Source organism: Balaenoptera physalus, assembly GCF_965194825.1.
Source record: "Balaenoptera physalus genome assembly, chromosome: 14".
NCBI classification, from domain to species: domain Eukaryota; kingdom Metazoa; phylum Chordata; class Mammalia; order Artiodactyla; family Balaenopteridae; genus Balaenoptera; species Balaenoptera physalus.
This window is the reverse complement of record NC_138893.1, coordinates 68,382,116-68,394,275: the sequence shown is the minus strand read 5'-3', so window position 1 is coordinate 68,394,275 and position 12,160 is coordinate 68,382,116. Positions and strand designations below refer to the sequence as shown.

Genomic DNA, 12,160 nt, shown 5'->3' with positions numbered 1-12,160 from the left:
TGCCACAGCCAATGGTGGATACATAAACCTAGACATGTGATAAAATTGCACAGAACTAAATATACCTACACATAAGTGAGTACAAATAAAACTGAGAAATTCTGAACTAATTGCTGGATTATATCAATAATGTCATTATCCTGGCTGATATTTGTACTATATTTTTACAAGATGTTACCACTGGGGGAAACCGGGTACAGGGTACATGAGGTCTCTCTGTATTACTTCTTACAACTGCATCTTACAATCTACCATTATTTCAATAAAAATTTCAGTTAAAACAAAAAATTACATAGGTATTAAGTATGGGACAACTTATACATTTCATATTCATATTAAAATTATGAAATAAAAACTTTGAGTTATTAAGCAAATATATATATATACTTCCTACTACAATGCTGCATTCTAATAAGCAAACGTATCATGAAAAGTTTCTCTACATAGCATACTTACACATATTCTGCAAAAGAAAAGGCCTCCTTTTTAAACTTTTTTTGACACTGTAACATCTTCAAAATATTAATAAAGTTATCAAATATTATTTGCTACCCAATGAAATGTCACTTCTAGGCAAAAGATTTCTCATATATATTGGGTCCCCCACCTCAGCCCCAGGTTGTTTCTGCTATGCAATGAGTCCAACAAGAGGGTGAAGGTTTCAGGATGTTGACAGGGGTTTCTTCTTAGTACTGTTTCTCTGCTGTTTACTGAAATCGAGATGCTGGTGAAAGGTTCCATTACACCTGTAGTGTTTCTCCCTAGTGTGTTCTCTGATGTGTTGTGAGGAATGACTCTGATAGAAGGTCCTCCCACATTGGTTACATTCATGGGCTCTCTCCCCTGTGTGGGTTCTCTGATGTACTGTGAGGGATGACTTATGGCAGAAGTTTTCCCACACTCATTACATTTATAAGGCTTCTCTCCTGTGTGTGTTCTCTGATGTTCCCTCAGTTTCGACTTCACAGAGAAGGATTTTCCACATTTGTGACATCCATAGGTTTTCTCTCCTGTGTGAGTCCTCTGGTGATTAATGAAGTTTGGCTTCTGGGAGAAAGTTTTCCCACATTCCTTACATTCATAGGGTTTCTCCCCACTATGTATTCCCTTATGTACTGTGAGAGCTGACCTAGCACTGAAGGCTTTCTGACATTCATTACACTCATAGGGTTTCTCCCCTCTGTGTGTTCGCTGATGTACACGGGGATTTGACTTCTCACAGAAATTTTTTCCACATTTGTTACATTCATAGGGTTTCTCCCCTGTGTGTGTTCTCTGATGTACTGTGAGGCCTGACCTATACCCAAAGGTTTTCCCACATTTGGTGCACTCATAGCGTTTCTCCCCTCTGTGTATCCTCTGATGTAGAATGAGAGATGACTTATGGCTGAAGGTTTTCCCACATTCACTACATTCATAGAGTTTTTCTCTTATATCTGTTTTCTGATATGTAGGAAGCTTTGGCTTCTTGTAAAATGCAGTAGCACACTGATTAATTTTATAGACTTCTTTCCCTATATGTGTTTCTTGATGCTGAATGAAATTTGGCTTCTTGCAGAATACTTCCCAATCTTCAAAACAAACAGTTAAAGGTTTCCTCTCCTTTATAAATTCGCTGAAGGAGTGACTTCTTTCTGAAACTATTCACTTTCAATACACTCATAGTATCTCTTCCCCATGATAACTCCATGGTGCTTACTTAAAGTTGACTTCTCACCAACAGACCACCTCCCACAGTCATTCAATTCATAGTGATTCTCCCTTGTATGAGTTCCCTGATGAACAGTGAATGTTGGTCTATCAGAAAAGGCTTTGACATGTTCATTACATCCACAGGGCTTCTCCCATGAGCTTGCTCTCTTATGGGTAATGAAAGTTGCCCCCTCATTGAAGGCTTTCCCACATTCATTATATTCAGAAGAAAGCTTCAGAATTTGAGTATCTTGATGCTGAAATATGTCATTTTGACTAATGGCTTTTCCAGTTCTATCATATTCTAAAGATTTCTCTCTAGAATGAGAATTCCTATGCTTTGTACAGAGGAGTAATTTCCCATGTGTATTAAACTCATCAAGCTGCCTTACAAAGGAGTGTCTATTACTAATGATTAATTCTGAAAGAGAATCCAAATTCATTCCATATGAGTCATATTTACCAGGTATTTTTCTTGATAAAATAGAGTTTGTATCCAGAGAAAATGTTTTTCCTAATACACTATTTCTCACTTTAGTCGGTGTTTTGTTGTTGACAAAATCAACTTTCCACCAATGCTGGACTTCCTTTTCCTGGCTCTTCTCCATCAGGTCAACTATGCAGAAGTATAGAAATGAAAATAATTTACCATAGTTTATACATGTTAATATATTTCTTATGAAGAGAAGACATATTCATATGTCTTATTCTAGCCCAGTCATTTGCTATGAAAGTAATCTCAAGGGCATACTGCCTCGCTCCTCTAGGTTTGAAAAATAAATAAATAACTTGCAGTAGTGAAAAATGGGGAATCTGGCAACAAAACGCAATACTTTGACACTTCAAAAATGTTTATTGTGGTGATCATTTTGCAATATATACAAATATCAACTCATTACATTGTACACCTGACACTAAAATGTTGTATGCCAATTATACCTCAATTTTTTTTAAATGTGACATTCAAAAATAGAGAATTTGACATAAACACAAACAATAAATTTAAAATTTTGAATGACTGCTTAATCTTGGGGTGGGGAACTGCACAGGTAATAGAATCAGCCCAACAACTCAACAAATATTAAGTAGAATCACAAGGAAAATTAATAGACAATGACAGTAAAGGGAGATATCAAAGGAACAATTAGACTTGGAACAATTAAATCAGGGCCTAGTCGTTATCGAAGCAAGAGCCTCACTAATATACATGCTTACAACCTCATCCTCCTCTTTTCTATTCCACATAATACCACCAAATTAAATTTCAGAAAGTACTCATTTTCATTAGAGTTAAAAGGAAAACTGTATTGCCTAGGCTATATTTGCATTCTCATGGGGATTCACAATGAATAGTAGTGCCTAAATGAAGTATACATTTAGGCTATTCTTACAACAGGATCAGAGGCACATCTTTATTCATCTAGCATATCATCACCTAAAACTTACAGTCTGGGGACTTCCCTGGTGGCGTAGTGGGTAAGAATCTGCCCGCCAATGCAGGGGACACACGTTTGAGCCCTGGTCCAGGAAGATCCCACATGCTGCGGAGCAACTAAGCCCGTGTGCCACAACTACTGAGCCTACGCTCTAGAGCCTGCAAGCCACAACTACTGAAGCCTGCGTGCCACAACTACTGAAGCCCACGCGCCTAGAGCCTGTGCTCCGCAACAAGAGAAGCCACCACAATGAGAAGGCTGTGTGCTGCAACGAAGAGTAGCCCCCACTCGCCGCACCGAGAGAAAGCCCGCGTGCAGCAACGAAGACCCAACGCAGCCAAAAATAAATTAAATAAATAAATAAAATTTATTTAAAAAAAAACAAAACTTACAGTTAGAGTTTCACTTATACAATCAATTATCCACTGTTATTAGAGTCTAGAGTGCTTCTCCCTATCTCTTTACACTCATCCTCTGATTTGTCTAATAATTATGGAAAGTCTTATGTCAATTTTCTGCCCTTTGCAATTAAAGGCAGAAAATAAAAATTCTAAATTCTCAACTATATTCAATGAAAGCTAAAGAAAGAAAGAAACAACAAATAAGGGGGAATTCCCTGGCGGCGCAGCGGTTAAGAATCCACCTGCCAATGCAGGGGACACGGGTTTGATCCCTCGTCCAGGAAGATCCCACGTGCCACGGAGCAGCTAAGCCCGTGCGCCACAACTACTGAGCCTGCACTCTCTAGAGCCCGTGAGCCACAACTACTGAGCCCACGAGCCACAACTACTGAAGCCTGCATGCCTAGAGCCTGTGCTCTGCAACAAGAGAAGCCCGCGCACCGCAATCAAGAGTAGCCCCTGCTAGCTGCGACTAGAGAAAGCCCACACGAAGCAGCGAAGACCCAACACAGCCAAAAAAATAAATAAATAAAAAATTTAAAAGAAAAGAAACAACAAATAAGGTCTCCAGACTTCTTTCATCCCTTCATTACAGTTGATGCAATACTTCAGAGAACTCAATAAGAAAACTGAAGGATGATATAATGGTGAGGATTTACTTCACTATTGCATTATCCTTCCAAGAAATTCCATCATCTATTTTCTTATATTTTAGTGTATTTTAGCACTATTGGACATAACTGATGAGTAATGTTGGAATAATTGCTAGGGGGATGAAGTAGCAAAACATTTCAAAATACATTAAAATAAGATCACAACAATCCTATATTTCTTAGATTTATAAATGGGACCAAGTCACCCATGTGGAAACTGCAAGATAAAATAAGTTTTATTCCATTTAAAAATATAAGTAAATTTTCTCTTTGTTCATTCAAGTTAAAATTATATTTTAATTTATAAGAAATTATGAAATTCATAAAACAACAACCCTTGCAAATAATTAGAACTGCTTCAAACAGAAATTCAAAAACAAAAATTGGGTGGCGCAGTGGTTAAGAATCTGCCTGCCAATGCAGGGGACACGGGTTCGAGCCCTGGTCTGGGAAGATCCCACATGTCGCGGAGCAGCTGGACCCGTGAGCCACAATTACTGAGCCTGCGCGTCTGGAGCCTGTGCTCCGCAACAAGAGAGGCCGCGATGAAGAGTGGTCCCCACTTGCCGCAACTAGAGAAAGCCCTCGCACAGAAATGAAGACCCAGCACAGCCATAAATCCATCAATCAATAAATAAAATTTTAAAAAAACAAAAAAACAAAAATTGGGTACACTGGATCCCTGATGGTATACCAAGGGTTAATATTCTATTTTGCTTAATATTTGAAGTATATCACTATTCCTTTCTACATTCCAATAATGGAATATAGCCTATTATTTCTTTTTATATTTCATATGTACTTTTCAAACACCATATACCTATATTTGTAAAAAATCCAAATTGGCAATATCTGTCTTTTAACAAGAGGGTTTAGTCCTTTTGAATGTATTGTAATTACTAAAATATCTAGGATGGTTTCCTTCATTTCACTTACAGTTTCCACTTATTCTAATTTTTACTTGCTTTTCCCCTCTCTTTCATTGTTCTTTTTTGGTCTGATCTAATATATATATTTTTTTCTTTTCTATTTTCTTCCCTTCAGAAGTTTAGAAGTTATACATTACTTTCTTCTAGCATTTACTCATTAAATTTTACCATTCATATTTAACTCAACAACACTTCTAAAAAATAAAAGGATTTTAGAACACCAGTCTGGTCAACTGATAAATTATTTACATGCTATTGTTTTTCAATATTTTATTTTTGTTGTTTTTATACTCAACAGAATAAACATTGCTACTACAGATCTTCCTTGCCTTACAATGAGGTTATGTCCCCATAAACCTATTGTAACTTGGCAATATCAAAAGTCGAAAATGCATATAATACCCCTAATCTACTGAACATCATAGCTTAGAATAGCCTATCTTAAACGTGCCCAGAACACTTACATTAGCCTAGAGTTGGGCAAAATCAACTAATGCAAAGCCTATTTTATAATAGTGTTGAATATCTCATGCAGTTCACTGAATACTGTACTAACAGTTGTATGGGTACAGGATGGTTGTAAGGTTGTTTACCCTCGTGGTCATGTGGCTGACTGGGAGCTACGGCTCACTGCCGCTACCCAGCATCACAAGAGAGTATCCTACCACACATCGCTGGCCCAGGGAAAAGATCAAAATTCAAAGTACAATTTCCAGTGAATGGGTATTGCTTTTGCATCAGTGAAGTCAAAAAATGAGTTGAATCACTGTAATTTGGGGATCATCTGTATTTTTTACAGATAATATTTGTATAAACTTACCCATATCTTTACTTGTTTCCTCCCAGAACTGCTTCTCCTCAAGTTCCCCTGTCTGAGTTAAAGGTACTACCAGGTGTCTAGTGCCTCAGGAAAAAAAACTTTCAGTTTTTCTCTTGATTATTCTTTTTCTTGTACCCATAATCCAATCTAACAGGAAATCCTGTTTTGGCTACAACTTCAAAATACATCAAGAACCCAATCATGTCACTTTACTTTCTATTTCCAAGCCGGTATAAGGCACCACAATCCCTCACATGGAGAACTGCTAACTGCTCTCCTTGACTTTACTTGTCCCTCCTCCCCACCCCCTCTGTCAACATTTCCACTGTAGAGCAGCCAGGGGTATACATGAAGCAAATCAGAACATGTGCTCCTTTGCTCAAAACCTTCCAATGACTCCAACTCAATTAGAATTAAGGAGCTTTCGGGACTTGCCTAGTGGTCCAGTGGTAAAGAATCCACCTTCCAATGCAGGGGATGCGGGTTCAATCCCTGGTCAGGGAACTAAGATCCCACATGCCGCGGGGCAACATGCCACAACATGCCCGCATGCCACAACTACTGAGCTCATGCGCCTCGACTAGAGCCTGCGTGCTGCAAACTACAGAGCCCATGCACTCTGGAACCTGCACGCCACAACTACAGAGCCCACGCGTCCTGGAGCCTGCAAGCCACAACTAGAGAAGAGAAAACCTGCTGCCACAACTAGAGAGAGGCCTGTGCACAACAACAAAGAGCCCACACACCACAATGAAAGATCCCACGCGCCTCAACAAAGATCCTGAGTGCCACAGCTAAGACCTGATGCAGCAAAAAATAAATTAAATAAATAAATAAATAATAAATAAATCTTAAAAAAAAGAAGAATTAAGGAGCTTTCGATAGCCAGTAAAGCCAAATAACCTGGCACCAACTACCTCTCTGACATCATCTCTAACTCTCTGATCTCTATTCATCCTGGCAAACGCTATCCTGTTCTGCAGACACTAAACACTCCGGCCTCAAGTTCATGGCACAGGGTATACCATCTGGCTGGAATATTCAAAATCCACTGGCCCCCTCCATTCAGATCTGTGTTATAATAACACAGATATATATTATTATTAATAACACAGATATAATTATATATTATAATTATAATATTGACCTTAAAGAGGCTCTTTCCTGATCACTTTCATAAACAGCACCACATTTCATTCTCTTTTGCCACTAAAATGCAGTCATTATATTGTTAGCAGTTGCAACCCCAGCACACAGACAAACCTGGCATATGGTAGATGTCAAATTAATACTTAGTGAATTAATACATAATATATGATTAAAAGATGACAAATGAAATTGATGTAGAAAGAATAACAAATATCTAAAATGAGAGAGGCAAGGATTGGATTTTTGGAAGAAAACCCAAAAAGAAACCATTTAGCTCTTATCCGCCAGGGTGATATATGCATCTGAGGCATGAAGGCCAATTATTCTTGGTCACTTCCAAAGTTCTATTAACTCTAAAAAAAATTTCCTAAAAAATCTCAAACATGCCAACATCTGAACTAACTCCCTGGGTTCCAGTTTCTCCCAGGTTACAGTAACGTCTATGTTCACTAACTCACCTGGGTGGCTCTGACTTTGGGACTCTTCCTCTAACATCCATGGCTCTTTTCCTTGCTCCAATTTGAAAATCACCTCTGGTTTGGTAACACAATACCCTGTGAATGGAAAATGACACAGGACTTGGACCAGGTGCCCTGAGGTTCAGGACCTTTAAAGGAGGACAAAGTTAGCCCGCATGAAAATAAATCCACTGGAACATTTCACTGGGGAAGAGAACATAAGTGTTCTTTGTAGTGCCCGAAAGGGATCACCTTTGACTCCTGAATTTCAAATCTATAAATTATTAATCTCTACAAAGAAACCACCTATATCAGCAGCTAAAAAGGAAACAAATATTGTTTGGAGTTACAAATTATACAATCCCTACCCACTGAGATGAGGTGGCTATAGTTCTCCAGCATCACGTCCCTGTACAGGGTCCTCTGAGCAGGGTCCAGGTGCTGCCACTCCTCCTGGGTGAAGCCCATAGTCACATCCTCAAATGACACTGGCCCCTGAAACAGCACATCTGTGTTCAATCTACAGTGACCAGAATTGGAGAGCATGCAATATGTTGGGGATCTAACACCTGGTCATGTTCACAATTAATAGTTGAAGAGAAAACGCAATGTAGGATCCCTTCTGTCAGTACTATATGTTGTGGGAAAATGAGGAATCATGGTATAAGGACTTGCCAGTGTATTAATTTCTTAATTCATACAAAAAGTATAGGAGTTCCTGCCAGTGTTCCAGGAACTGTCCCAATTTCTGGGAATACAAAGAAAAATAAAAGATTAATCCTGCTCTCAAGGAGTTTATAATCAGGTTAGAAAACATATTTAAACATAAATATCTGCAACAAATTTTATAGAAGCAATGCTAAAAAGTCTCTGAAAGGTAAATGGGTAGTTGCAAAGGGGGAAGAAACGTTAAGTTCTATTTTGTATTATCAGGTTGAGTTTTATTGAGGAGTAAAGTATTAAGTCTTGACACATGAATCACATATTCTTTATAAATATGGGCCAACGACATAAAAAAGGCATGGAAGCATTAAAAAATACTTGATAAGTTAATGGAACTATACAGTAGGAGAAAAGGGTTTGAGATGTATTAAGGTAAAGCCTCACAGACATAATTAAGAGCAAGATTATAGGCAAGATTACAAGTAATTGTGGATATGTCCTCCAGCCTAAGGGTTTCAAAACATTTGATCATTTACCCCTTAATTAAAGTTTGAGCACTCATCCAGCATGGCTATTTATATCTTTATATGTACATGAAATCTCATTCTTATTTTTAAAACACAAATATGTGAACATCAATACGCTAATAATTCCTTCCCACATTCCAATAGCTTTTCTTGGGTACTCCCTGGGGCAGTGTTCTCAAAGTGTGGTCCATAAGTCAACAACATCAGCATCAGCTGGGAACTTGTTAGAAATGCAAAATTCTCGAGCCCCATTCCAGCCCCTATCCAGACACTTGGATAGCCAGTGTCCAAGATGGTCATCACCTCCTCCCCCAGTGCCCTTGTACAATCCTCTCCCACATTAAATAGGGCTGATCTTTGTAACCAATAGAATGTTGCAGAAATAACAGAGTATGCCCAATGAGGCCAAGTCACAGAAGAACACTGGTGCTTCCACTTTGTTCCTTCATGGATCACTTTCTCTGGGTAAAGCCAGCTGCCATCTCATGAGGACACTCAAGCAGCCCTATGGAGAAGTCTACATGGGGAGGAAATGAGGCCTCCTGCCAAACATCAATACTAATTTGCTAGCCATGTGAGTGAGCCATCACAGAAACAAATCCTCCAGCCCCATTCAAGCCTTCAGATGGCTGCAGCCTCATGAGACCCCTACATGAGACATAAATGTTTCTTGTTGCCTTTAAGCTGATAAATATTGGGGTGCTTTCTTATGCAGCATTAGATTAAGGCATCTACAGAAACAGATACTCCGGGCATGGGACTTAGTGAACAGTGTTTTAATAAGCCCTCCAGGTATGAGACACCAAAGCTGAAAAACTAGTGATCTAGGGAAGTCAAAAACAAGGACACTAAAGGAATTTGAAGGCTCTGGCGCCTACAGCTACAACAAACATTAAACACAGCCCAACTCCTAGCCAGAGTAACACAAATCCTCACACTAAAAATTTATTTACCTTAGTTCTATTACCAGATACAGGTCCAGCTCTCAAAAAACAATTGCAAGACATACCAAAAAGTAATAAAAAACACACGGAGAAGAGACAAAGTAATAATCAGAACCAGACTCAGATACAACACAAATGTTGGAATTATCAGACAGGGAGTTTAAAATAACTATAATTAACATGTTAAAGAGTTGAATGGAAAAAATTAGACAACATTCAACTATAAATGAGTCATATAAGCAGAAAAATAGAAATTCTAGAAAAAAATCAAAAGTAAATGCTCAAAGTCAAAACCATAGTAATAGAAACGAGGAATGCCTCTGATGGACTCATCATACAACAAGCCAAGGAAAGAACCAGTGAACTTGAAAAGAGGTCAACAAAAACTTCACAGACTGAAATGTGAAAAGAAAAAGAATGAAAAAAACAGAACATCCAAGAACTGTGGCACAACATTAAAAGGCATAATATATGCATAATTAGAATACCAGAAGAAGAAGGAACAGAGCAGAAGAAATATCTGAAGTAGTAATAACCAAACATTCCAAAATTAATGACAAATCCAGGAAACTCAGAGAATACCAAGCAAGATAAATGCCCCCAAAACCACATCTCATCCTGTCATACTCAAACTGCAGAAAACCAAATACAAAAGATCTTGAAAAAAGCAAAGAAGGGGTGGGGGTGGTGTTGCGCCCCAGGGGTTGGTGGAATGTGAACCTTACCTACAAAGGAACAATGATAAGAATTACAACCGACTTCTCAGAATCCATGCAAGCAAGGAGAGAATGGAGTGAAATATTTAAAGTGTTGAAGGAAAAAAACCACCAACACAGAATTAATGAAAAGACACACTGAGGCATACATTTATATAATTCTGAATGACAAGGATAAACTCTTAAGAGCTTCTAGATGAAAGAACAGCTGACTCACAAAGTAAAGAAAAGCATCCTAGCTTCGGACTTCTCCTCTGCAGTGGTGAAAGCAAAAAGACAATGAGATTATGAGAAAAGAATTTCAATCCAGGAATATTATACATAAATAAATTGTCTTTCATATGACAGGCCCAAAACCAGATGTGTTCAAATGAGCAGGGCCTCGAGGAATAAATCACCCCTGTAATCTCTGCAGAGAAAACACTAAGGAGGTAGTAATGAGCTACCAAGCAAGTCTCAAGCAAGGGGAAGGAGTGAGAAACAATAGAGCTTGTTACTGAAACATGGTTACAACTAGATGGATAATATTAACATGATTTGAAATGTATAACATAATATTAAAGAAGACCTCCTGAAACAGAAGAGACTCTCCATAAGAACAGAGCCAGTAATATACTGATAAATTATTAAAATGGAGCCTGGGTGTGGGGAGGAGTAATGGGTGGATTAAAACTTTCGAAGGTCATCTAAGAGGGGCTGGAGGAAGAGGAGTAGCAATCACTACACCATGGAGCAGCAGAAGAGCAACAAAGTAATCTGATATGCTAGTAGATATGGCTCAGTTATAATATTTAGGTGTGGGTTGGTAGCTATGAGAACTGAAAATCAGAAAACTACCAAATTAACAGAGAAGAAAAATGAAACAATGACAAATTTGAATATACCAGAAAAAGTAAAGATTCTAAAGAAGTATAATTAATAGTATAAATTTTGATATATATTGCATTATGTTATACTCAAAAATAATATGTAGTAAACTAAGACAGATATATAAAACCAAATATACGAATTATCACAGAAAATGGGAATGGATATATTTCTTATGCAAGACTAACATGCCATATTAGTCTTAAAAAAAAACCCCAAATGTTGCCATTTGTTGTTTACAAAAAATAAACCTAAAACAAAGTGATAAAGAATGGTTAAAAAAAAGGAATGGACAAAATACTACAAGAAAAAGCAAATAAACGGGAAGCAAGCATGGTCTTATTTATATCAGATTAAGGAGAATTTGCAGCCTTAAACTTCAATGGGGCAAAGGCAGATACCATGTAATGATAAATGGTAAAAATTAATCAAGGTTTAAGTCAAATCTGTATATATCCAAATAGATAAAAGAAAAACTGCTACAGTTACAAGATAAATTGGTTAAAGAAAACAAACCACAATCACGGTAAGAGGCAATATATCTCTATCAACAAGAAAGGACTATCAAATGGAGTTTGTTAAACTCACGTGTTCAGGTAATTACTAATGATAGTTAAAATTCAGTTATTTAGAAAAATGTCTTTCATAGAATATTTTAAATACATACTATCTCATACTCAGGACAAACCTATAACATAGATACTATTTTTCCCATTTAACAGATAAGAAAATTGAGGCAGAAAGAGGTTACCCAACTTCCCAAGGTTACCCTAAATTGGAACTAGGTCATCTGAAAATAAAGCACCACTTATAATCGTTATGTTATGCTGTGCTTTCAGAGACAATATTGCTAAACCCTACAAATCAGAGGTTTTACAAGCTACTTTGTCTGATTATGACCTATA

The 12,160-nt window shown here is 37.7% G+C and overlaps 2 protein-coding genes across 3 annotated transcripts in view; one reads left to right on the top strand and one right to left on the bottom strand.

Annotated features, from left to right (window-relative positions):
- Window positions 1–12,160, bottom strand: part of LOC309642314 (transcription factor A, mitochondrial) — a 49,461-nt gene that overhangs the window by 1,842 nt on the left and 35,459 nt on the right. The window contains exons 7-9 of one of the 2 annotated variants that reach the window (XM_082423768.1): window positions 7,907–8,033; window positions 7,539–7,634; window positions 2,156–2,308 (exon numbers count right to left, since the gene is read on the bottom strand). In XM_082423768.1, the coding sequence (XP_082279894.1) occupies window positions 2,156–2,308; window positions 7,539–7,634; window positions 7,907–8,033 (376 nt within the window). The remainder of the gene's footprint in view (window positions 1–2,155; window positions 2,309–7,538; window positions 7,635–7,906; window positions 8,034–12,160) is intronic. The other variant, XM_082423769.1, reaches the window with a different exon arrangement.
- Window positions 1–12,160, top strand: part of ZNF239 (zinc finger protein 239) — a 40,540-nt gene that overhangs the window by 22,015 nt on the left and 6,365 nt on the right. The gene's annotated exons all lie outside the window — the stretch shown is intronic.